Source organism: Rhinolophus sinicus, linkage group LG16, assembly GCF_036562045.2.
Source record: "Rhinolophus sinicus isolate RSC01 linkage group LG16, ASM3656204v1, whole genome shotgun sequence".
NCBI classification, from domain to species: Eukaryota; Metazoa; Chordata; class Mammalia; order Chiroptera; family Rhinolophidae; genus Rhinolophus; species Rhinolophus sinicus.
The window spans coordinates 14,410,642-14,435,897 of NC_133765.1; the positions used below are offsets into that span (position 1 = coordinate 14,410,642).

General features: G+C 41.7%; 1 protein-coding gene across 6 annotated transcripts; it reads left to right on the forward strand.

The window, feature by feature from the left end:
• The first annotated feature begins 3,984 nt into the window (after positions 1 to 3,984).
• On the forward strand, positions 3,985 to 25,256 carry TMEM218 (transmembrane protein 218). 6 transcript variants are annotated; one of them, XM_074321901.1, is made up of 6 exons: positions 4,668 to 4,840; positions 5,616 to 5,806; positions 18,874 to 19,028; positions 19,764 to 19,873; positions 20,946 to 21,048; positions 24,526 to 25,256. In XM_074321901.1, exons 4-6 carry the CDS (start codon positions 19,764 to 19,766, stop codon positions 24,658 to 24,660), a joined length of 348 nt encoding a protein of 115 aa, XP_074178002.1. In that variant the 5' UTR covers positions 4,668 to 4,840; positions 5,616 to 5,806; positions 18,874 to 19,028; the 3' UTR covers positions 24,661 to 25,256. The 6 variants fall into 6 exon arrangements, with proteins under 6 accessions (XP_074178005.1, XP_074178002.1, XP_019566094.2 ...); XM_019710534.2 differs by lacking the exon at positions 18,874 to 19,028 and having other exon boundaries at positions 4,670 to 4,840; XM_074321900.1 differs by lacking the exons at positions 4,668 to 4,840; positions 18,874 to 19,028 and adding an exon at positions 4,864 to 4,881.

Genomic DNA, 25,256 nt, shown 5'->3' on the forward strand with positions numbered 1-25,256 from the left:
TGATGGCCATACACCTTTTGAGAAATGAGAAAAAATGGAAAACAGAAAATAACTCATATTGGTTGAAATAATGAAAGTGCAAGTATCCATAAATTGATTACAGTGCAATGTATTAGTCTGGAGGAGACATGTGATCAAAATCAGGAAAGTGCTGGATGAGTCTCCTTGCTTGCAGACTGCTGTATTTTGCCGTGTAGAATGCGCACTTTTTGGCCCAAATTTGTGGGAGAAAAATAAGGATGCACATTATACATGGATAGTACTAATTCTGTATCTTTATAAATGATTTTAATTCTTTCATTTATGCTTATGAGTTAAAAACATAATAATAAATAAATGCTAAAATTCCTTTGCAATACAAAAGCCGAGTACCTAAATATAAACAAATAAAAAATTGAATTAAAACGAAAAGTTGTTTGTTTGTTTTTAAAGATTTTATAGGGGAAGGGGAACAGGACTTTATTAGGGAACAGTGTGTACTTCCAGGACTTTTTTCCAAGTCAAGTTGTTGTCCTTTCAATCCTAGTTGTGGAGGGCGCAGCTCAGTTCCAGGTCCAGTTGCCCAGTTGCCATTGCTAGTTGCAGGGGGCACAGCCCACCATCCCTTGTGGGAGTTGAAATGGCAACCTTGTGGTTGAGAGCCCACTGGCCAATGTGGGAATCGAACCAGCAGCCTTCGGAGTTAGGAGCATGGCGCTCCAACCGCCTGAGCCACCGGGCCAGCCCAAAACAAAAGATGTTTTTTCCCTGAAAGTTTGGGCCAAAAACGTGGGTGCGTATTATACATGGCAAAATATGGTAGATAGCACCTATCCCACCCTAAGTAAGATAAATTCTATGTGAGAAAAAGACACAGCATATATGAAAGAAACCTTGGGCCAAAAGAACCAGGGTTCTAGTACAAACTCTGTCCACTGACCATGTAATTTTAGGCAAGAAGGAACTTTATCAATGTGAGATTTTTTTCTTTTTTATTAATACTACATGATTTCCAAAGTCTGTTTCAGGTCCAACATCCCATGGGATCTGATTTATTAGTGACCTCTAAGATAGTAAGGATCAGAACTTTTTCTTAAGGGCCCAATAGTCAGTATTTTAGACTTATGGGTCATACAGTTGCTATGTGAACCACTCTTCTCTGCTGTTGTAAAGTGAAAGTGGCCATAGACAACATGTAAACAAATAAATATGCCTGTGCTCCAGCAAAACTTTACCTTTGGACACTGAGATGTGAATTTCACATTTTTCTTTTGATTTTTCCCCCCAACCATTTAAAATTGTAAAAATCATTGTAGCTTGCAGGGCATACACAAAATAGATGACAGGACAAATTGGGCCCATCAGCCATAGTTTGCCGACCCCTGGTCTGTACATAAGGTAAATATTGTAATTTGGAAAATCATGGTGGTAATTCTGGGTAACATTGGAAGATCAGTAACTTGGGTTTAACTACTGACAATATAACTGAGGGAAATTTTGTGGGTCCCCCCCCCAATTTAGCAGAACAGAACAATGGTAGCTTTTGAGTCTCAGCTGATAATAAACCAACAATTACCTAAGTTTTTGGTACATTTTCAGACCTGCAGAAATGCTAAAATATTCACACATAAGAAAATGTATGCAAAAAATTCAGGGCTCCCTGTGAGAAAAAGCTTTTATAACCATGAAGTGAATAAGAGAAAACGTTTGTCTTCTCTGAAATTATTTCTTATACTCCATTACCTTAATGACCTCTTTTTTGCTACCTGACCTCTATCAGGCAGCCCAACAAATGCTTTCACACATTTGAGAAAGAGGAAGTTTGACATTGGTGTTTACTGTTGTTGTTGCTTGGACTTTTTTGTGTGCTTAGGAGAAAAGAAAATCGTAATTAAACAAAATGATGTGCACACATATAGGGCACCTTTGTGCACTGAACAACTGCGCTATGAGTGACACGTAATATGGCAGACATGTGGAGCAACACGGAGCGGCACTGTGTACCACGGCACACAGAACTGTGGGGACAGAGTCCCAGAGGGCAGGTTCCAGGCTCTCGGCAGCAAGAATACAGTGGTATGACTCCCCTATCTATGGCTCCGTGGATGTTCCGTCCTGGCCTCACCATATCCTGAGTTCTTATGTGGGGAGTGGGAGCTGAGACCCCGCCTGACACCCTGCATGACAGAACTCAGAAGACAATTTTTTAAAAGAGAAAGATTGGATAGTCAAGTAATCAATTTTCTGTAAAATGAACTTTGATTAAGAGATGGCAAAAGATGGAGCACTTTGATGACAGCACTTCTTTCAATTGCAATGTGAGGGTCGGATACCATGGTTTAATCAGAAAACCAATACCTCCTACCAGTTAATGGGTGAGATAAAGGTGGGTCTTGGGGGGAGGGTCCCATCTTATAAGAAAACCTAAAATGTTATATCCAGTCGTGAAGATTTAATGAGTTTGGAGTGCCTCCTCACTCACGCCCTATTCTTAATTTATAATTTAATGCAAGTCAGTGTGATCATTAGAAGTGTAAGAAGATTAACTTTCCCAAACTCAAACTTTTGAACACTTTTCCCCTAAAACATTAAGGGCTCAGAACTGGTCCTGACCAGTTGATCTACACAATGTTATTTTCCATTATTTGTCTCCACTCTGGCTTAGACCAGTCTCCACATTATTTCCCAGATACTCTGCTCATTCTTGTCTCAGCTTCTTTGTTCAAGCTATTTTTCCTCCCTGGATTTCCTTCCATCTCTGTTTCACCTTTCCCATAGTAGGGATGGAGTCCCAGAGAGCAGTTTCCAGGCTGTCGCCCTCACGTGGAAAGGTGCTGGCTTGGGTAGTAGATGGCCATCAACTGTAACTAGTTGGCCATCAGCTGTAACCAGTTAGCCATTAGCCACTAATATAACTGCAGTGGCGACGCTGGCAAGCACGGATTTCGGCTAGCAAGTGCGGTTAGTAAGCATATTGTGGATTGCGGATCACATTGATCTTACATCCTGTGTCTCACCGGACCTCCTGCGAGACTGGGGTGCAGGAAGACCCCTCGTTGGGGTACGGTGGATGTTTACTTTTGTGTCTCGACCAGCTGCCAGCGAGGATATAGTGGTATGACTCCCCTATCTATGGCTCTGTTGTTCCTTTTTGGCCTCACCGTATCCTGTGTTCTTGTGAGGGGAGCAGGAGCTCAGTCCCTGCATTACAACCATTCCTAACCATATGCCAGGGCCCAGCATTGGTTCTAGCTATGTCATGAAGACCCACATTAACTCCAGCCAAAACAATATTTTCCCCAAATAATCCAAGTGAAGAAGTGCTCTGAAAACTACAAAATGCTCTGTAAATATGAAGTATTATTATCTTCTGAGGCACTTAACTGTAAGTTTGGCCATTGTTGTATCTTGCTTTAAAGTGTTTCCTAATTGTTTCATGTGCTAACCACAGGCTATTAAGGCAGAAGTCACATGGTATTTCTTTTGTATCCTGACAGTCCCTACTAGTACTTAGCTACAGTTAATACTCAATTCCAATGAAATGAATTAATAAAAATAATGGCTCTCTTAACCACAGAGCTCCTTGTTGGGCCAAGTAAGGTCAAATTGTTAAACACATAAGAAATCGTTGGTTAGTACATATGACTGGAAATGAAACCTTGAAAGTAGAATACACTGAAGCATATATTCAGTGGAATTCAACCATTTACTTCCATTTCACTCCTAAAGCTATGCTTCGGCAATTGAAGTTCCTAAATCAGATTCAGTGTTTCACGATTGTATTGTTTGCTTCATTTTCAGAATGTTGTCTAAGGTCAAAGGTTCAAATACCGCCGCTCTCAGATTTGGTACTGTTTTGATTTTTGTGTGCTTCCTTCCTGATTCAGCAGTGGAGCGTGCATCCTCTGTCCTGCTTCCTTTGGCCCGATTTATGGACCTTTTGGTGTAACAGGCTACAGCTCGGAACAAAATCATGGCAAGTTTTAGTTCGCAGTTAGGTAAGAGCAGTTTGCTAAAAAAAAAAAAAAAAAAAAAAAAAAGGCATGGAGCAGCTCCAGTTCCAGATACCTGGAGTTGTAGCTATAGAAGATTGACAGATTGACTTGATTGACGCTGGCCTTTCCTCCCAGTTCTGTCCTGTGCGTAGAATGAGTCTTGCCAGTCTACTTCAAAAGGATAACGGAAGAATAAGCCACGTGAAATAAGGCGAGGTAAGAATAAGTGAAAACGTGATGTTATCACTACTAGTGCTTTGGACTCGGTGTGTGTCGTTAGGGACCATGAATGATCTGGCCTGACCCCTCTCTGGGAGCTCATCTGACTTGCCGTGGGTGCCAACGGGCCGGGGACTGAGATGCCCATTAAATCCCGGGACAGGCACTAACGTCTAGACTGCTGTGCCTATCTCTGCACTGTGAGGTGGGGAAGGGGTTGCCGGGATCTTCGCGTTGGGGCCGGGCTCTACAGTCTCCATAGTAACAGCGAGGGAGGCCAGGAAAGCCACTCTCTTCCGCCCTACAACCCGCCCTCAGGCTAGACTGACCAATGGTCCCACGGGTTACCTAAGGGATGGTGTGATTGACAATGGGTGCGGCGTCCGCGAAGCCAGGACTGCTTCTATCCAATCGAGCTTGAGGCCCACTGACTGGTCCCGACCAATCGGAGGGCGTAACGAGATACAATGTACCCACCCACCACGCTCCACGCTGCCTGGAGCCTCGGCGGGCGTGGGCAAATGAGAGGGGCGTTGAAAGAGCGACGCTGATTAGTGAATCTAGGACCGCCTGGATGAAAGCCCACTTGTGATTCGTCCTGAGCAGACCAAAACCCCCGTGGGCTGGAGCCCGCGGAACTGCGAGGTGTGAGTAGGGGGTCTGGGAGGGGACGCGAGGGAGGGCGGAGGTGAGTGGGACCGCATGCGAAGAGGATGGTGAATGAGAGAATGGCTGAGGCTGGGGCCGAGGGGGCTGGAAGAGGCGGGGCGGGAGGCGGGGCGCTGACCCCGCAGACCACCCTTACCTCCCATTCGGACCCTGGGTCAGGCGGCCAGTAAATAGTAAATTGCGGGCAGAGAAGGGAGGAATGTTTTATTGTTCATGCTTCTAAGAAAGTGAAATATCAGCTCCTGATTCAATACCTTATGACCCAAACCTTAATCTCCGTCCCAAGTACCAGGGGATAGCGGGCGAACATTGTGAAGGTGACAAGGGGGGGGGAGGCAGGTGAGACCCGTGCAATGTTCTGCTGCCAGGTTTAATCAGCACAGGCCGGGAGAGAGGCCCGAGGCCCACTGCGTCGCGGGTCCTGGGCCTGGGTGATGTGATGACGGACGGGCGCATCCTGGCACAGCCACATGCCAGCACAGCCCAGGAAAAGGGGGGGAGAAGGACGTGGTCAGCATCCATTGATTCCTCTTTTGTATCATTTCGTTAAGAGATGATACCACACCGATGGCATTTAGGTAGCTTGGCAATTGATTATTTCCCAACTTGCGTTTTACTTAATTTTACAAAGGTAGAGGCATCATTTAATATTTTGAAATTCAAACCATAGTGAAGTGTTTCAAATAGAAAAGTAAAGTGTGGAAATCACTTCCCCTCTCTGCCCGCCCCCCTGCCCCCCAATTATTTTTCAAGGTTTGGAACAGCTGTAAAGGAAAATGAAAAGGAATTTCCCAGAAGTCACTTCACTCTTCTAACCCACTGTTTTCTGCTGCCTTCATGGGCTTGAGTCTGTGAAAATCCTGTCGTGGGTGAGATAACTATCCCCCACCACAGCTGCACTAGTGCCAGGTTACTCTACGTGAAATCCACCTTTATACTGGATGGTAAGTCATCACGTAATGGCCATTTTTATTGTGACACATGATCCACTGGTGAGTAGTGAATTTTGAATCCAGTAGGCTACTTACATGCACAGGGGTCATTCACCTTCACGAATGCCACTATCAGTTTTCTCTGCGAGCTGGGTGAAAGGTGTATAGAGCCAACTGTGAAATGAAGGAAGAATGCACTACAAAAAAAGTTTTAGGTAAATTCTTTCCAAAGAAAGACCTCACAGGATGAGCACAGAAGGGACAAATCGGTACTATAGTTATTCTTCTCAGCTACTGAACTGGATGTTCAAATTTAGGCAGATTATTTTATTCCAACTGCAATCTACCTGCTTTAAATGCCACAGACGGTCAGTTAATGGACTTATTCTGAAAACCGGCTTGGCTAGGCCATCAGTTCTCAAAGAAGGTTTGAAAAAGCCCTGGATATTAAATAAAAACACTGTTGTTTTTATTTTTTAATCAAATTTTACTCAATGATTTAGCTATTCCAGTATGGGAAATAATCACGAATATTATTCACATTAAAATCACAACTGAACAACATAAAATGACTAGATTGTTCACTCCTTCCCCACAGCCCAGTATAGTATATCCAGCCCTTTCTTTTCACTCTTACTGAGAAAATGTATGGTTTGGTTATAAAGTGATGAACTTCATTCTTATAAGAGCTTGGGGATATTACTTTAAAGCCATACCATATACTGAACCCAATGTCTCATGAATTTTTAAGCTTCTGTGGGGGATTGATGGGCAATATTTCTAACAATCCCAGCTTAAACTACCATTTGCCCTGTATTCTAGGTGTTAGAGTTAGTCCAAGTCTTACAAGTTATTTGTGTAATATCCAAAACAGCAGCAATTACACTTGTTAAGGGTAGTGCCATCAGCTCAGTCAACCACGTAGGAAACCTGTGTTGTTTCTAATGCCTTCTCCCTAGAGACCTTTCCGTCTCTACAGCTAAGACAGAGTTCAGACCCTCAACATCTCTTATCTGGAGAATTGCAATAGCATTCTGATTGGTCACCAATCTCTGTTCTCTGATCTCAATTCATATGCACCTTGAAACTAGTTACCTTTTTAAAAATTACGAATTACCTGAAAATTTTCAAAAACTATTACACTGGGTAGTACCGTGTTTCCCCGAAAATAAGACAAGGTCTTATATTAATTTTTGCTCCAAAAGACGCATTAGGGCTTATGTTCAGGGTACGTCATCCTGAAAAATCATGCTAGGGCTTATTTTCCAGTTAGGTCTTATTTTCGGGGAAATACGGTATAACAAATACTTATGCCCTACCAACTAGATTAGCAAACATTAACATTTTGGCACATCTGCTTAAGTTTTTTTTTTTTTTTTTAATAAAACATCACAGATTTAGTTCAGATCCCTTTTGTTCTCTTTCCTGGCCCCATTCCCCTTCCTTTCCCCCTCTCCAGAGGCAGACACTCTTCTGAAATTGTTATATATCATTTATGCCCATGTTTTTATACTTTTACTGTATATATGTACTTCATAAACAATATATATTGCTATTTAGATTTTTTCTATTTTAAAAATAGAAATATATTTTGGGCTTCCTTTTGCACCTTGCTTTTGTCACTTAACATTATTTCTAAGGTATATTTATATCAATACAGATAGATCAAATTCATTCATTTTAGGTGTTCATTATGAGTATATAATATCGTATCCATTCTCTCCTTGATGGACATTTAGGTTTTTTCAGATGTTTTGCTATTATAAAGGAACATCCTTGTACATGTCTCTTTGTGCAAGAGTTTTTCTAGAACAGTGGTTCTCCAAGGGGGTTCTACTGCCACTTGGTCATTTTGGAATTCTTGAGAGCATATTTGGTTGTTGTGATTTTGGAGGCACCACTGGGGTTCACAGAGTAGGGCTGGGGATGCTAGATGTTCTGCAATCACAGTGAAGAATTATCCTGTATCCTGTACAACTTTTGAATGTCCCACAGGATACTCATTTATAATCTGAGCCTAGAATCTAACTTTATTTTTTGTATAAACATAATGTATTTTTTGGCACAGTTTAATATAGTAAAATTTCCAGGAATGCAACTCTAATGTAAATCAAGGGGAAATTATACTTATTTGTGGTTTGGAACTTGAACAAGAGTTGTACTTCACTCTAGAAAAACCTCGTAACTGAAGTCAGCCCAGCTCGTGGTATTTGAGTTGCCACACAACACACCTGCATTGGCCTGCATTTGTAGCTTTTGCATTCATGGTGATTCTAAGTTTAGGTGCAAGCATCTGACTGCTGTACTTCGTTATGTATTCTAGTGTAGTCAGCCTGAACATTTGTATATTTAAACATATGCTGTTTTATTATGAATCCCTTTACATTTAAAACGGGCTTCTGTGTATGATATAAGTAGAGATGTAATTTTATTATTTTCTGATTTGGATAATCATTTGCTCCAACACTACCTATGAAATCCATTGAGTTGTAAAGCCAGCTCTGTTCTGTACAAAGCCCTCATAAATGCATGGATCTGTTTCTGGGTTCCCTATTTTATTCCACTGGTCCATGTGTCTTTATGCCATTATCACACTGTTTTAATTACCTTGGTTTTATAATGTGTCTTGTAGCAGTTGGTAACAAGGAAGGCAAGTTTCCATCCTCATTCTTAAAATTGTTTTTGCTATTCTTGGGCTTTTGCTTTTCCATATGAATTTAGGATCAGTTTTCAAGTTCCACACAAAAAAAAATTATTTTGAGATTTTTGGTTAGAATTGCATTGAATTGATAGATTTAGGAAAATTAAAATCTATTAAGGTTGAATCATCCCATCCAGGAACATGGGTTATTTCTCTATTCAGGTCTTTTATTTTTCTATTAGGTCTTTTTAAAAAAAAGAACTTTGAATAAAGTTTCACAATTTTTGCTATAAAAATCTTACCCATCTTTTGTTAGATTTATTCCTACTTATACATATATACATATTCATACACATGTCTTTTTATTATGAAAGTTTCAAATATATTCAAAGTGTAGAAAATAGTACAGCAAACACTCATGTACTCCTCACTCAGTTTCAACATTTAACTCAAGACCAGTCTTGTTTCATATTAGCTCCCTTCACCTCATCTCCCCCAGATAATTTGAAGTTCCTAGACATCATTTTCTGTTATCTGTGTTGTGTGTGTGTGTGTGTGTGTGTGTGTGTGTGTGGTGTATATCATAAATAATCTTTTAGCCCTATAACCACAATTCCATCACTTTTTTTAAAAAAAACACATTTTTCACTTAAAAAAAATAAATAGTAATTCCCTACTATCATCAAATACCAGATACTGTACTGTTGAGATTTTCCCAGTCATCTCATAAAAGGTTTTTTACAATTGGTTTGTTTGAATCAGGCCCCAAACAAAGTCTATATATTACATTTGGCTGATAGGTCTCTTCGGACACTTCCTTTAAAGTAAACTTTTTAATATAAACTTTTTAGTGAAATGTAACACACATACAGAAAAGTATATAAATCAGGCATGTATAGCTAGATACAATTTAACAAAAATAACAAAGCCATGTAACCAACACCCTGATCCAGAAACAAAATTTTGAGCAGCCCAGAATCCTCTTCATGCCCTCTCCACTCACTACTTCCCTACGAGGTAACCATGCTCCTGACTTCTAATCCCAAAATTAGTTTGACCTGTTTTTGAAGATTAGATACGTGGAATTACACAGAATGGCTTTTTTCAGTCAGTGTTTGTGAAACTCATCCACATGCCTGGGTAGTGGTTTGTTCATTCTCATTGCTTTATGCTGTTCCATTGTATGAATGTATGAATAGCTCGTATGTATAATACCACACTTTATCCATTCAATTGATGAATATTTGGGTAGTTTCTGTGTTTGGCTATTTCAAATAGGGCTGCATTGAACTTTTGTACATGTGCTGGTGCACTTATATGTGCATTTCTGTTGGGAACCCCCCTAGGAAGAGACGAGCGGGGTCTAGGGCACATGTCTGTTCAGCTTTATCAGATACCGCCACATCGTCTCCAAAGCCTCCAACAGTTCACCTCACCAGCCGTGTGTGGGTTACCTCCCACCTTTGGCAACACTTGGTGTTATCTGTCGTTCTCATTTTAGACCTTCTGGTGGGTGTCTAGAGGTACCACAATTTTATTTCCATTCGTAATTTCCTGATGACTAATGAAGTTGAGCACCTTTTCACATTTATTGGCCATTTGTACATCCTTTTGTCAAATGTTTATTCTTATTTCTTTATCTGCTTGATCCCTCAGTGTCTGAGAGAGGTATATTAAAATCTCCCACTAAATTTGTGTGTTTGTCCATTTATTGCAGTGTTTCTTTCAATTTTGGCTTTATATATTTTGAGGCTTTGGTTTAGGTTCATATTTGTTTTGAGTTGTACCTTTTTGTTAAATTATTCCTTTTGTGACTGTCTCTATTAATATTTTTCAAAGCTTTACACTCTGTTTTGCTTGATACTAATACTGCTTCCCCAGCTTATTTTTTATTTTGTTTTGCTTCTTTTGTAATTGTGGTAATATGCACATTAAATTTACCATCTTTGGTGTTTACCTATGTGATTTTTAAACATTCATATTTAGTTTAACAAAGCCTACAGGTAATCGTTAACTCGCACCTGCTCCACAGCAAAATGATAACCGAAGTTAATAACGATTTAACTTGAAACTGCCCTTTCTCATCCTCCATGTAACTGTGAACAAATATTTTAGTTCTTCCTTGTTTTTAACTCTTCAAAAAATTAGTCCTTGTTTATCATTACAAGAAGCTTTGCTGTCAGTATTCCCCAGGAGTTTTTCTCACATTCTTCCTTACATTTCATGCCTTCTTCCTTGGTTCATTTTCCTTCTTGCCGAAGTGTGAGGTGAACTGCATTTCAGTCTTTGTAAGTTTGCAAACATCTCTTACACACTTGTGGGAGCCTTCGTGCCGAACCGCGGTGGCACGCCTGCAGGAGGGTCTCTGTCTGTCTCTGCTGGGATCCTGGGGCTTCTCACTTCTAACCCAGTTTTCATGGTACTCTTACTGCTCGAGATTCCATGCCATATCTGTACTGTGATTTGAATCCCACACCTGCAGGCAATGTAGGTTTGGGATTCAGATTTCTCTTGGGTTATTCTTTTTTCACCCATGGCTTGAGGTACAGCCAGCTTCCTTCCAGCTAAGTCAGCAGCAAGTTTTTTAGTCCCTATTTCAAAGATAGGTGAGCCCTTTCAGGGTCTACTTTTATGTCTTCTTCTCAGCTGTAGTTCTCTGGATTGTGGGTGTGAGACCTCACCTGTCCAGGAGGGACCGTTCCTAAAGGCCACATCCAGTTTCAGTAGCCCTCGGACATTTGGGCTCAGTCTGCTCAGCACTCAGGCTTTGAGTTACATTGTTGTTGATAGCACTTGAGTTTTTCTTTTTTATTTATTTTTTTTCACTGTTATTTTTTTAAATTTATTGGGGTGACAATTGTTAGTAAAATTACATGGATTTCAGGTGTACAGTTCTGTATTACATCATCTATAAATCCCATTGTGTGTTCACCACCCAGAGTCAGTTCTCCTGCCATCACCACATATTTGATCCCCCTTACCCTCATCTCCACCCCCCACCCCCCTTACCCTCTGGTAACCACTAAACTATTGTCTGTGTCTATGAGTTTTTGTTTCTCATTTATTTGTCTTGTTCTTTTGTTGCTTTTGGTTTATATACCACATATCAGTGAAATCACATGGTTCTCTGCTTTTTCTGTCTGACTTATTTCACTTAGCATTATACTCTCAAGATCCATCCATGTTGTCACAAATGTTCCTATATCATCTTTTCTTACCGCCGAATAGTATTCCATTGTGTATATATACCACAACTTCTTTATCCATTCATCTATCGAAGGACATTTTGGTTGTTTCCATGTCTTGGCCACCGTGAACAAAGCTGCAATGAACATTGGAGCACACGTGTCTTTATCTCTAAATGTTTTCAGATTTTTTGGGTAGATACCCAGGAGAGGGATTGCTGGGTTATATGGTAATTCTATTTGTAATTTTTTGAGGAACCTCCACACTGCCTTCCATAACGGCTGCACCAGTCTGCATTCCCACCAACAGTGTATGAGGGTTCCTTTTTCTCCACAGCCTCTCCAACACTTGTTACTATTTGTCTTCTTGATGATAGCCATTCTGACTGGGGTGAGGTGACATCTCATTGTGGTTTTTATTTGCATTTCTCTGATGATTAGTGATGTTGAGCATTTTTTCATATGTCTATTTGCCATTTGTATGTCCTCTTTGGAGAAATGTCTCTTCAGGTCGCCTGCCCATTTTTCAATTGGGTTGTTTATTTTTTTGTTGTTGAGTTTCGTGAGTTCCTTGTATATTTTGGATATTAGCCCCAATATATTGGAGGCACTGTTTGCAAAAGTCTTCTCCCATTCAGTTGGTTGCCTCTTTATTTTGTCGATGGTTTCTTTTGCTGTGCAGAAACTTTTAAGTTTCATATAGTCCCATTCATTTATTTTAGCTTTTACTTCCCTTGCCTTTGGAGTCAAATTCATAAAATGCTCTTTGAACCCAAGGTCCCTAAGTTTAGTACCTATGTTTTCTTCTATGCAGTTTATTGTGTCAGGTCTTATGCTTAAGTCTTTGATCCATTTTGAATTAACTTTGGTACATGGTGACAAATAGCAGTCCAGTTTCATTCTTTTGCACATGGCTTTCCAATTCTCCCAGCACCATTTATTGAAGAGGCTGTCTTTTCTCCATTGTATGTTTTTTGCTTCTTTGTCAAAAATTATCTGTCCATATTTATGTGGTTTTATTTCTGGTTCTCAATTCTATTCCATTGGTCTATGTGTCTGTTTTTCTGCCAATACCATGCTGTTTTGATTATTGTAGCCCTGTAGTACAAGCTAAAGTCAGGGAGTGTGATACCTCCAGTATTGTTCTTTTTCTTAAGATTGCTTTGGCTATTCGGGGTCTTTTGTGGTTCCAAACAAATCTGATGATTTTTTGTTCTATTTCTTTAAAAAATGCCATTGGGATTTTGATGGGGATTGCATTAAATCTGTATATTGCTTTGGGTAATATGGCCATTTTAACTATGTTGATTCTTCCAATCCATGAGCACGGAATGTCTTTCCATTTCTTTGTGTCTTCTTCAATTTCTTTCAAAAATGTCTTATAGTTTTCAGCATATAGGTCCTTCACATCCTTGGTTAAGTTTATTCCTAGGTATTTTATTCTTTTTGCTACAATTGCAAAAGGAATTGTTTTTTCTATTTCTGTTTCTGAGCTTTCATTGTTAGTATATAGGAATGCAATGGACTTTTGTATGTTGATTTTGCAGCCAGCAACTTTACTGTATTCGTTGATTGTTTCTAATAGCTTTTTGGTGGAGTCTTTAGGGTTTTCTATATATAGCATCATGTCATCTGCAAAGAGTGACAGTTTAATTTCTTCATTCCCAATTTGTATGCCTTTTATTTCTTTCTCTTGCCTGATTGCTCTGGCCAGGACTTCCAACACTATGTTGAAAAGCAGAGGTGATAGGGGACAGTCCTGTCGTGTTCCTGAATGTAGAGCAAAGGGCTTCAGTTTTTCACCATTAATTATGAGATTAGCTGAGGGTTTGTCATATATGGCCTTTATTATGTTAAGGTATTTTCCTTCTATACCTATTTTATTAAGTGTTTTAATCATAAATGGATGTTGTATCTTGTCAAATGCTTTTTCTGCATCAATTGATATAATCATATGATTTTTGTCCTTTATTTTGTTTATGTGATGTATCACATTGATGGATTTGCGGATGTTGAACCATCCTTGTGCCCCGGGGATGAACCCCACTTGGTCGTGATGAATAATCATTGTTGTATTCGATTTGCTAGAATTTTGTTTAGGATTTTTGCATCTGTATTCATCAGAGATATTGGTCTGTAGTTTCCTTTTTTGTGTTGTCCTTACCAGGTTTTGGTATCAGGGTAATGTTGGCCTCATAAAATGAGTTAGGGAGTACTGTCTCTTCTTCAATTTTTTGGAAGAGTTTGAGCAGGATTGGTATTAGATCCTCTTTGAAGGTTTGGTAGAATTCACTAGTGAAGCCATCTGGTCCCGGACTTTTGCTTTTGGGAAGGTTTTGGATGACTGATTCAATTTCGTTACTGGTGATCGGTCTGTTTAGATTTTCCAGTTCTTCATGGTTCAGCCTAGGAAGGCTATATGTTTCTAAGAACTTGTCCATTTCTTCTAGGTTATTGAATTTGGTGGCATATAGTCCTTCATAGTATTCTTGAATGATTCTTTGTATTTCTGTCGTGTCAGTGATAACTTCCCCTTTTTCATTTCTAATTTTGTTAATTAGTGTCTTCTCTCTTTTTATCTTAGTGAGTCTAGCCAAGGATTTGTGAATTTTGTTAATTTTTTCAAAGAATCAGCTCTTTGTCAAATTAATTTTTTCTATTGTCATTTGTTCTCTATTTCATTTAGTTCTGCTCTGATTTTTGTTATTTCCTTTCTTCTGCTGACCTTGGGTTTCATTTGTTCTTCTTTTTCTAGTTCTTTAAGGTGTAACATGAGGTTATTTATTTGGGATTTTTCTTGTTTCTTGAGATAGGCCTGTAATGATATAAATTTCCTTCTTAAAACTGCTTTCGCTGCATCCCAAAAATTTTGGTAGGATGTATTTTCATTGTCATTTGTTTCTATGTATCTTTTGATCTCTCCTCTAATTTCTTCTTTGACCCAGTCGTTCTTTAAAAGTATGTTGTTTAATCTCCATGTATTTGTGTTTTTTCCTGCTTTCTTTTTGCAGTTGATATCCAATTTCAAAGCCTTGTGATCAGAGAATATGCTTGGTATGATTTCAATCTTCTTAAATTTGCTGAGGCTGATTTTATGTCCCAATATGTGGTCTATCCTTGAGAATGTTCCATGTACATTAGAACTATCCATAGCTGTCAATGATGTATTTAAGTCCCCTAGTGTAATTGTGTTTTGGTCAATTTCTCCCTTTAATTCTGTTAATAGTTGCTTGGTATATTTCGGTGCTCCCTGACTGGGGGCATAAATATTGATGACTGTTATGTCTTCTTGTTGTATAGTCCCCTTTACCATTATGAAATGTCCATCTCTGTCTCTTGTTACCTTTTTCACCCTGAAGTCTGTTTCATCTGATATCAGTATGGCTACACCTGATTTTCTCTGGATACCATTTGCTTGGAGTGTCAATTTCCACCCTTTCACTTTGAGTCTATGCTTGTCCTTGTAGCTGAGATGTGTCTAGTTTTTTGATCCAATCTGCTACTCTGTGCCTTTTTATTGGTGAGTTCAGTCCATTTACATTTAGGGTGATTATTGATATGTGAGGATTTCCTATCATTCTATCTTTAGTTTTCTGGTAAGGCTGTGTCTCCATTGTTTCTTTGCGTTTTTGTTGTTGTCTATTATTTCTGTGTGGTGGTATTCTATGATGTTTCCCTCTGTTTCTTTTTTTATTACAGTATGTATATTTCAGTTCTGGATTTGTTTTTGAGTGGTTACCCTTAAGTTTATGTAAAAGAAAGTTTGATATTTAGAGTATTCCATTTTCTTCAGCACGCTTACTTTCTCTATTCCCATATTCCAGTTCAGGCCTTTACTGTCCCCCTTTTTATGTTTCAGTTGCCACAGATTGTCCCTGTTGATGGTGGTCGAATAGCCTCCTTTAGTATTTCTTGTAGTGCAGGTCGTGTATTAGAACATTCCCTCAGCTTCTGTATGTCTGGAAAGGTCTTTATTCCTCCTTCATATCTAAAGGATATCTTTGCTGGATATATTATTCTTGGCTCATAATTTCTCTCTTTCAATAGTTTGAATATTTGGTTCCACTCCCTCCTGGCTTGTAGATTTTCTGCCGAAAAATCTGATGGTAATTTAATGGGCTTTCCTTTGTAGGTTACCGTCTTCTTTTCCCTGGCTGCCTTGAGGATTCTTTCTTTGTCATTGATTTTAGACAGCTTCAATACAATGTGCCTTGGAGAAGGCCTGTTGGGATTGAAGTAATTAGGTGTTCTATTTGCTTCTTGGATTCGAGGATCCAGTTCTGTCCACAAGTTTGGGAAGTTCTCATCGACAATTTGTTTGAATATATTCTCTGTTCCCTTCTCCTTCTGGTATGCCCATTATTCTTATATTGCTCTTTCTGATGGAGTCAGAAAGTTCTTGTAGAGTTCTTTCATTTCTTTTAAGTCTCAAGTCTCTTTCTTCTTCTATCCGTGTAATTTCCAGGTTTCTATCTTCGATGTCACTTTTTCTTTCCTCCATCTGGTCAACTCTACTACCAAGTTGGCTATTTCATTCTTAATTTCTTCTATTGAGTTTTTAATCTCCAGAAATTCTATTTGGTTCTTTTTTAAAATTTCAGTCTCTTTCGTAAAATGTTCATGTTGTTCTTTGATTGTGTTTCTGAGTTCAGTAAACTCCCTTTCTGTGTTTTCTTGCATCTTGTTGAGTTTTTTCAGAACTGCTATCTTGAGTTCTCTGTCATCTAAGTCACATATTTCCATATCTTTAAGTTCCTTTTCTGGAGACTTTTGACTTTCTTTCTGAGGTGTCTTGTTGCCTTGGTTATTCATGGCGATTACTGATTTACTATTTCTCTTCCTAGACATCTACAGGAGTGGCTTCTACAACAGGTTGATAGGAAGTGGTCTTTCTTTCATTTTCCAGTACTTGTTGGTAGAATGTTTTATTTTCTCTCTGACTGCAGCCTTTTTTCCTTCACACACAGTAGTGCTATGTTTTCTCTGCACTATTCCAGCTTCTCACACAATGGGGGGATTCCTGGGAGACGGGCTTCTCCTCTGTTAATAGTTTGCCTGGATCACAGGGCGCAGTGTCTGTGTGGGTATGCGGAGAGCTTTTGAAGTTCCAAAGCTCTTCCTGCCCCAGATTCAGAGCCCGTATGTTTCAGCAGTTCTGTTTACCCCTGCAGGGATCCACCCAGATAGGTGGGGCCAAGGGCAGGGTGAGTTGTGAGAGGTGGCCCAGAGCAATGGCAGCGACCACCACCACAGCCGGTCCTGCTTCCACAGCTCCCTCCCCTTTGCCGGAACTAGTTGGGCTGCGAATCTGTGTCTGCGGTCCACAGTTCTCAGAACAGCAAATATTCTGTTCTTTTGATCTGACACCACTACTGTTCCGCTTCTACCACCAGGCAGGTGGGGCGGGTTGAGCTCTGGGAGGGGTGGGAGGGGGCGGATAGTCTCAGTGCCTAAGACTTCTGTTCTCTGCTCGGCAGTGAGGGCTCAAACCTCCGTTTTCAGCCTTCTTCCCTCGGTCTTTTCTCTGAGGTCACTGCCGTGAGCGTTGGGTTCAGCCATGTTGTATGCTGCCCCCTCAGCCCTGTGGGCCATAAGCGGAGCCCTAGCAGTCCAAGTTCTTCCCTCTCCCGCAGCTGCGGTAGTTCCGGGAAGCAGCGAGCTCAGAGCACTGAGCGAGGTCTGCATCCTGCGACCGCGCAGCTCCATCTCCACATTTCTCCCTTTCCTCCTCCCCACTGCTCTTGCGATTCGCCCACCTTTAGGTGAATTCAGTAGTGGACCTCTTCGTCTTGCCTGTCTGCTGTGCAGGGAGTCCTTTGTGGAGTTATTGTTGTTCGATTAGTTGTAAATTCCAGGGGAGCTTTACAGAGGCTCACCTCATGCCGCCATTTTGATGACATCTGCTATTTTTTTCTTTATTGCCTTTGAGCTCCACTGTGTTTAAATTCCTTTTGTCCTATTTCATTAAGCATTTTTCTGTGTCTACTGTTGTGGGAGGTACTTCCCTTGCTAGCTCTGTCCAGCATGTTGACCTGAATGGTCATCTTTCTGAAACTACCTGTGGTCCTGCCCCTCCTTCACTTGATTTTTGTGGACTTGGTAGCATTGCTTCATTTATTTATCCAACAAATATTTATTGATTATAATCTCTGATAATACTGTAGTGAGCAAGCTAAAGTCTCTGTCCTCATGGAGTTTTCTATTCTACTTGGAGAGACAGAAGATGAACTTGTAAACAGTGCATAAAAATGTGAACTAGTTTGTGAGATGTGCTCTAATGGAATCAGAGTGTTGGAGAGTAAGTAATTGTTCGGGGGGGTTACTTTAGCTACAGCAGTCAGGGAAGATCTCTCTATAGAGGCTGCATTTAAAGCCGAGATCAGAAGGATGAGGAGAGGCCAGCCCTGCAGATAGTGGAAGGCTTGGTTAGGGTCAAGAGTTAATTCCAAGCAGTGGAAACTACAAGAACAAGGACCCAGACAGAGGCAGGGAATCACTTGGCATGTTAGAGTTACTGAGGTGACACCTGTGTGCTCTCATGAAGGGAGAGTGTGCCCCAGTGAGGTTAGAGATGCAAGCGGGAGCCACCGAGCTCGCTTCATCCGCCCTCCTCTCTCTGCCCACCCTTCCCTTCACTCTGTCATCTTGCCGCATTGTTTCTTCCCCAAATGGTCCCATGCAAAGTTGCCTCCTCACTATCTCAGTTCACACTGCTCTTTGTTTTTCTACGTTTCAGAATGTAATATGGATAGTTGTTTACATAACAGTGTTCTCCAATAGGCCTTAAGCTTCTGTCAGAGGATATGTCTTATTTTTGATCCCAGCTCATAGCACAATGCTGTACATGGTAGGCACATAAAAACCATGATTGAATAATTTTTCTTTTTTAGCAGTTCCTGCTGAGGGCTTCCTTTCTAATACTTTTAAAATAACTTCTCATAGATAATTTTTGTGGTGTTTAAACCACTATGGTGAAGAAAACCATCAACCTGAGGAAGAATGTGTTTGCTTAAGACTTGTTTCTGGTACTGCAAGGGAAAATCAGGGTGTCCTATAATGTAATATTACACTATAATGGGTCAAATGGTGCCCCCACCCCCCAATATGTCCACATCCTAATGCCCAGAACCTGTGAATGTGACCTTATTTGGAAACAAAAAGTCTTTTCAGATGTAATTAAGTTAAGGATGTTGAGATGAGCTCATACCAGATTATTTGGACCCTAAATTCAATGACAAGTGTCCTCAGAAAAGACAGAAGAGGAGAAGCCATGTGAATATGGAGGCAGAGATTGAAGGGATGCGGCACAAGCCAAGGAATGCCAGGAGCCACCAGAGTCTGGGAGAGGCAGGATGGATCCTCCCGTGGCCTGGAGAACACTTGATTTCAGACTTCTGGCTCCAGAACTGTGAGAGAACCGTGGCTTGCTGTTGCCATAAGCCCCTCAGTTTAACACATGTCCCTCCCATTATACCTCAGTTACCTCCTCTGTAACATGGATATAAGAATACCTACCTCAGAAGCTTATCGACATGGTTAAATGAGATCTATCTGTAAGGTGCTTAGCTCTTAGTGACTGTTCAAAAATAGTGATGGCTCCCCTCCTTCCCCACCTCTTCTTCTTCTTTAAGGACTTAGGGGTTTGCTTGCTTTTATGAATAAAAACTCAACGATAGAGTGGGACATTCTGTCTTGTGATTGCCTGGTGAGTCAAAGCTCATATCAGGGACTTAACCTGAGAGCTCCAACTTCCGCCTGAGCCCATGTGGTACTCTGGGGCCCTGGGGCCTTTTGTGACCCTCCAGTTGGGGTTTGTATCAAGGAAGGGTTCAGCTTCCTGCTGCCAGTTGGGGGAAGACATATGAACTCAGATACCTAATTTGGAATGATCCACCCGGAGCAGAAAGCAACCTCTCAGTCCTCTCCAGAAAGGGAAGGTTGGTTCTAAATGTGTGATTCCTATTAAGGCCTCTGAGACAGGACATTGCCAAAGACCGGACACACCAATCATGAGAAATTCCCCATACTGAGGCCGGGCTTGCTGTGTTTGTCTGAACGCCTTGCACCCCGGGAACTGGGAAGCGCCTCGCCCTCCTCCGCGGCCCAGGGCTGAGTGCAAGGCTCATCGTCCCTCTCCCCACAGATGGCTGGCACTGTGCTCGGAGTGGGGGCCGGTGTGTTCCTCTTAGCCCTGCTGTGGGTGCTGGTGCTGCTGCTGTGCGTGCTGTTGTCCAGAGCCGCTGGGGTAGCCAGGTGAGGCATTCTCTCCCGCCGGGGTCCCTGCTAAAGCAATTAGAAGCGAAATTGCTGATGCTCTTTACACATTTCGAATTCAGAAGATCCTTGTTGTATTGGCACTTTGAGTGAGTTGCATTTTAACTGCTTATCATAAGCACAAACCGTGTTATTAGCTCTGAAGTAGAGGTGGGAGGAGATGGGAAGTGGTATTTTTCAGTTCTTATTGTAGAGGAGATGGGGGGGTGGGACATGAGACAAAAAGAAAATCTGTTTCCACTGCCTATTGAATTTCTTGGGGTTGTACGTGTGTGAGTTTCTTAACTGTTCAGACTTACGGCAGATGCATAGTCCAGTCCCTAAGGCTTCAGACCTGGGCCCAGACCCTGAAGTCACGCAGGATGGTGACCTGGCTCTCCATCAGGGCCGACTTCAGAAAAGAGTCAGGACATAGCTGCCTGGAGCAGTGGTACAGTGTTGTACTCTCCAGCCACATAGTGTCACACGAAGCAGTGTGTTACATAACCACGTAACATACTAAAGCATACTGCTCTAAAAACAAACACAGAAGTGGGGGTGAGGGAGGGCCTGCTTTGGTTTTTCATCATTGTGACTGCGCAGAGGCAAAAATGAAAACGACCAATTCCCATTCTTAGGAATTTGGAATGGCCGGGCATAAGCAGGAATGTATCCAGCTGGTACCTGTCTACCCTGTTTCCCTGAAAATAAGACCTAGGCAGACAATTGGCTCTACTGCATCTTTTGGAACAAAAATTAATATAAGACCTGGTCTTACGTTAGATAAGACGCGGTCTTATTTTACTATAAAATGTTCATTTTTGCTCCAAAAGATGCATTAGAGCTGATTGTCCAGCTAGGTCTTATTGTCAGGGAAACACGGTAGGAGGAAGGGTTTGGGATGAAGGGGAAAACATTTCTAAATTCATGGGGCAGTGTGGACAGCAGGTCTCTGGGCTCTGTCAATGGGCTGAAACATAGCAGACGAGCCCCAGGGAAGAGCCCATCCCGGCCTGACTGACTAGAGAGGAAACTAAACAGTGCTTTCACACTCTTTGTCTCTTGACCCCAGGTTCTCTGTCATGTTTGTGTTCCTCGGTGCTCTAATCATCACGTCAGTTCTGCTGCTCTTCCCCCGAGCCAGTGAAAGCCCAGCCCCAGAGGTCGAAGTGAAGGTAAAACTGTTGGTTTCATTTTGCCTCCTGAGTTGTAACTCGCGTTTGTCTTGCTCTAAACCTCACTCCTGCCCTGTGGTGTCCCTGATGTTAGGTTGGCTGACCAGTGTTGGAAGATTTGTAAAGTTAAAACAAGGATGGGGAAAGTTCAGGAGGAGGTTTGCATTCCCCACCCCATCACCCAGGAAGAGAATCTCATTCTGACTCTGCATCAAGTTGAACAAGCAGTGTGTCCAAAAGCCATCTTATACGTACAATGGGGCAGAGACAGGGAAAATGGGTTAAGAATAGGAATAGGCCTGGTCCCGATGTAAAAGCGTGCCCATTCCTGGTGGCCTGGGCTCAGAAGCTCAGATCCTGGACCTGTAGTTCTGCAGTGCCCTCAGGTGCTGAGGGGCATGCTTTTCTACCTCCGTGTGAATTTTCCCACGTCTGATGTGAAGAGAATACTTTTCATAGAGAAGAGCAGTGAGGAAAGGTGAACTGTTTTTCGTTTTTGTTTTTGAAAGCAGAAGCTGTACAGGTAGATGAGGTCATTATTCACAGTCTTAGGGGATGTGTCCTCACTTCTGGACACATCTGCCAGCACCCACCTCTCTGGATGGATTTTTTTTTATCATCTTTCTCATAGTCCGTCTCTGGACACCCCACCGTTCTGGTTCATTCCTGGGTGGGGCTCTGGCTTTACCGTGCATGGCATGGATCCCTATGAGCTGGATAATGGGATTGACTTCTTGTGCCCCATTACTTCTTCTGTCAGCTTCTTTCCTCTCAAACCTCTCCTTTAACTTTTTAGGTAGGAATGGTGATAATAAAACAGCTAACACTTTTAAGGGCCAACCACGTGCAAGATCCTGTGCTAAGCATACCGTTTGTTATCTCATTAAAATCTCGAGATGACCCTAAGAAGTATGAAGTAGGCACTGTTACCCCCATTTTATAGGCAAGGACACTGAGGCTGTAAGAGGTTAAAGTAACTTGCCCAAGGTCATACATTTGTATACCGTGTTTCCCCCAAAATAAGACCCAGCCAGCCAATCAGCTCTAAAGCGTCTTTTGGAGCAAAAATTAACATAAGACCTGGTCTTATATTACATCATGTTAGATAACACCCGGTCTTATAGTAAAATAAAAATAAGACCGGGTCTTGTATTAATTTTTGCTCCAAAGGATGCCTTAGAGCTGATTGTCCGGCTAGGTCTTATTTTTGGGGAAACACGGTAGAAAGAGTCAGAGCAAGGATTGAAGCTGAGCTCTGTCTTCAAAACATTCATTGTTAGGGATTCAATGGAGTATTAGGGGCCATCACAGAGAGTTCATAAGTAACTGTTTCGACACTAGACAACAGGACACAAAATTATATTACTCCTGAACTAAAATCCGCACATATTTCCACCTCTGTCTAGGACTAATCATGGCAAAAGGGAGGAAATTTGTTCTGAAGGCTCCCAGGGAAATAATAGCACACAATGTAAGGAATTATTTCCATCCATGCCAGGTTCTCTTGTCAGCGTTTGGAAACTACTGTCAGTGTGAGTACCGTGTGAGCTAGGGCCAGGCTCCCACCTCTGCTTCCCTGTCTCAAAGCGGGAGAGCGATGAAGGCCGCTGTGTCTTTCGATTGCTGCAGATATAAATGTTGAGAGAAGGGCACAGAGCAAACACTATCCTGAAATCAATCCCTCTAGCCTCTGTCATGAGTTTCAGACCCAGGAGAGAAGAATGGGGCTTGAGCAAAAGAGGTTCGTCAGCATGGCCAGCAGGATCGGAGTTCTCATTTTCAGGTTTGAGAACCAGCCCCTGCAGCAGCCTGGCTCAATACCTATCAATAATACATGACCTGGGCTTTCTGCACCCAAGGCCTGCTAATTGGCTAATTAAAAAGGGAAACGTGTCGAACGAGCAAACATGTAGCCCGCGAGAGACTTGTTCAGTACTGGAGCCAAGGTCAAAGTTATGTTAAAGCTGTCTGATCAAACTGACCTTAGCTGTAAGTTGGCTATGGGGGTATCTCTGGAGCAGCCCTTTCTTCGTGGTGTCTTTGGGTCTCAGCGATAGTAGCAGTGCTTGAGCTTGACAGGGGCTTGCTGTGTCACCCTCGTATTAGTTTCCTACTGCCGCTGTAACAAATTACCACAAACTAAGTGGCTAACAACACAAATTTATTATCTTACAGTTCTGTGAGTTAGAAGTCAAAATCTGTCTCACTTGGCTAAAACCAAGGGGCTGGCAGGGCTGTATTCCTTTCCAGAAATTCTAGGGACGCATCTGTTTTCCTGCCCTTTCTAGTTTCTAGGGCTGCCCTTGGCTGGGGGCCCCCTTGCTCCATCTTCAGAGCCTGCAAGGTAACATTTCTCTGACTCCGCTTCTCTTTTCCACTTTTAAGGACACTGATTACATTGGGCCCACCTGGGTTCCATAATCCAGGCTAATCTCCCTATTTTAAGGTCAGCTAATTAGCCAGCTCAGCTCTATTTACAACCTTAATTCTGTTTTGCCATGTAATCTAAGATCGTCACTATTTCTGGAGATTAAAATGTGGGCATTCTCATGCCATTATTCTGTCTACAAGAATCTCCTGTCAAGTATTTTGGATTCTCTTCTAGGTGTAGGATTTTCAAAGCTTCTGGAGCCTGTGAAGTCACCCAGTCACTTGGTTTGTGTAGTTGGTCTATTAGATCGGTAAATGAAATTGCTTTTTTTCTGCCCAAGTTTAAGCACCACCATTTGGATCTAGGGGGTGTAGAGCTCTGGCAGTGGACAGTAGACAAGTGGGTAGAGCCAACGCTAATTATAGGTTTTTGTTGGCAAAGACTCATAGCTTTAGGGCCTCAAATATGACTGGTTGCCCGGCAGCCCAGTGTATGATCTGGGGTACATTATGTTCTCTTATTTAGTATCTCAGGTAAATGGCCGTTGTTCCTAACCCTTGGAATGCTGGGTTATGAATGTTAGGGTTCAGAAGCTTTCTGATGAAAGTTTTAAAGAGTGACCTTTTCATTTTGAAAATGAACCCTCCAGCATTGGCAATGGAATGATGATTTTGGGATTTGGATCTTGGGTACATAGGGGTTTATTATACTATTGTATTTTTATGTATGTTTAAAATTCTCCATAATAAAAAGTTAACACAACAAAAATGAGCCTTTCTAAGACCCAGCAAGTTTCTCACAAATGCTTTCAGATAACGTAACACATGATCCCAGAACATAAAAGAACCGATCCAGGATGTTCAAAGTGTTTATGAACCTCCTAAATCGAGCCGTTTGTTTCCTGTACTTCATTAATCCTTTCTTTATCTTGTAACTCCAGCTCAGGAAGTTAAGAAAAGGTTATTTCTTAACCACTTACAAAGGAGACTCGGGGCAAGATGTTACTAGAAGTTACAGACTCTGGACCCATTCATCAAAGATTTCAGAGGAGCATAGCCAGGGTGCTGAAAGGATCGTAATTTCATCTGTGATGTTTCTTTCTCCAGATTGTGGATGCCCTTTTCATTGGCCGCTATGTTCTGCTGGCCTTCCTCACGGCTGTCTTCCTCGGGGCTCTCTTCTTGGTTCTAACTCATCATTTGCTGGAGCCAGTCTATGCCAAACCCCTGAGGTCCTGCTGAGCCCTCCTGGGGAAACCAAGACCCGGTTCTCTCCGTCGCTTGGTGTCACTGGTGAGCAGAAAGACGCTGTTCAGAGCCTTGTTTTGACAGCTTTCATGCCTGGAGATCCGGTGAATATCCAGTCATCACTGAGACGAATCTCTTGAGTCCTGGTTTCCGGACACCGGGCTGCAGAATTGTCTCTTTGGAGACAGATCTCACCAACTTGAGAGGGATATTGCTGTCTTCTTAATACCTGTCCCTTGGGTTCTCCATCTGTTTTGTAAGGGAAATAGTAACGGTAATCTGCTCAGAGTAGATTTTCAATCAAGACACCAGTAAGTGGATTTGGGGAAAAGACGCCTGTGGCTTCTGCTATCCAGCAAATGGAAAAATTTGATCCTTTTGATAATACATAGAAAATTCTTAGTCATGAGGTTGGGCTCATTTGGAAAGGACAGACACTCAACACTCAAAAGGTTATTTTAATGTGATGATTTAGAAGCCTTACCGAGGTATTGGTTATTGACCATTCTGTGCATATCATGCCACAGAAGTCACTACAGGTGGTGATGTCACTGCCCTCTGCTCTAATAAAGCAATGCACACCAACCAGA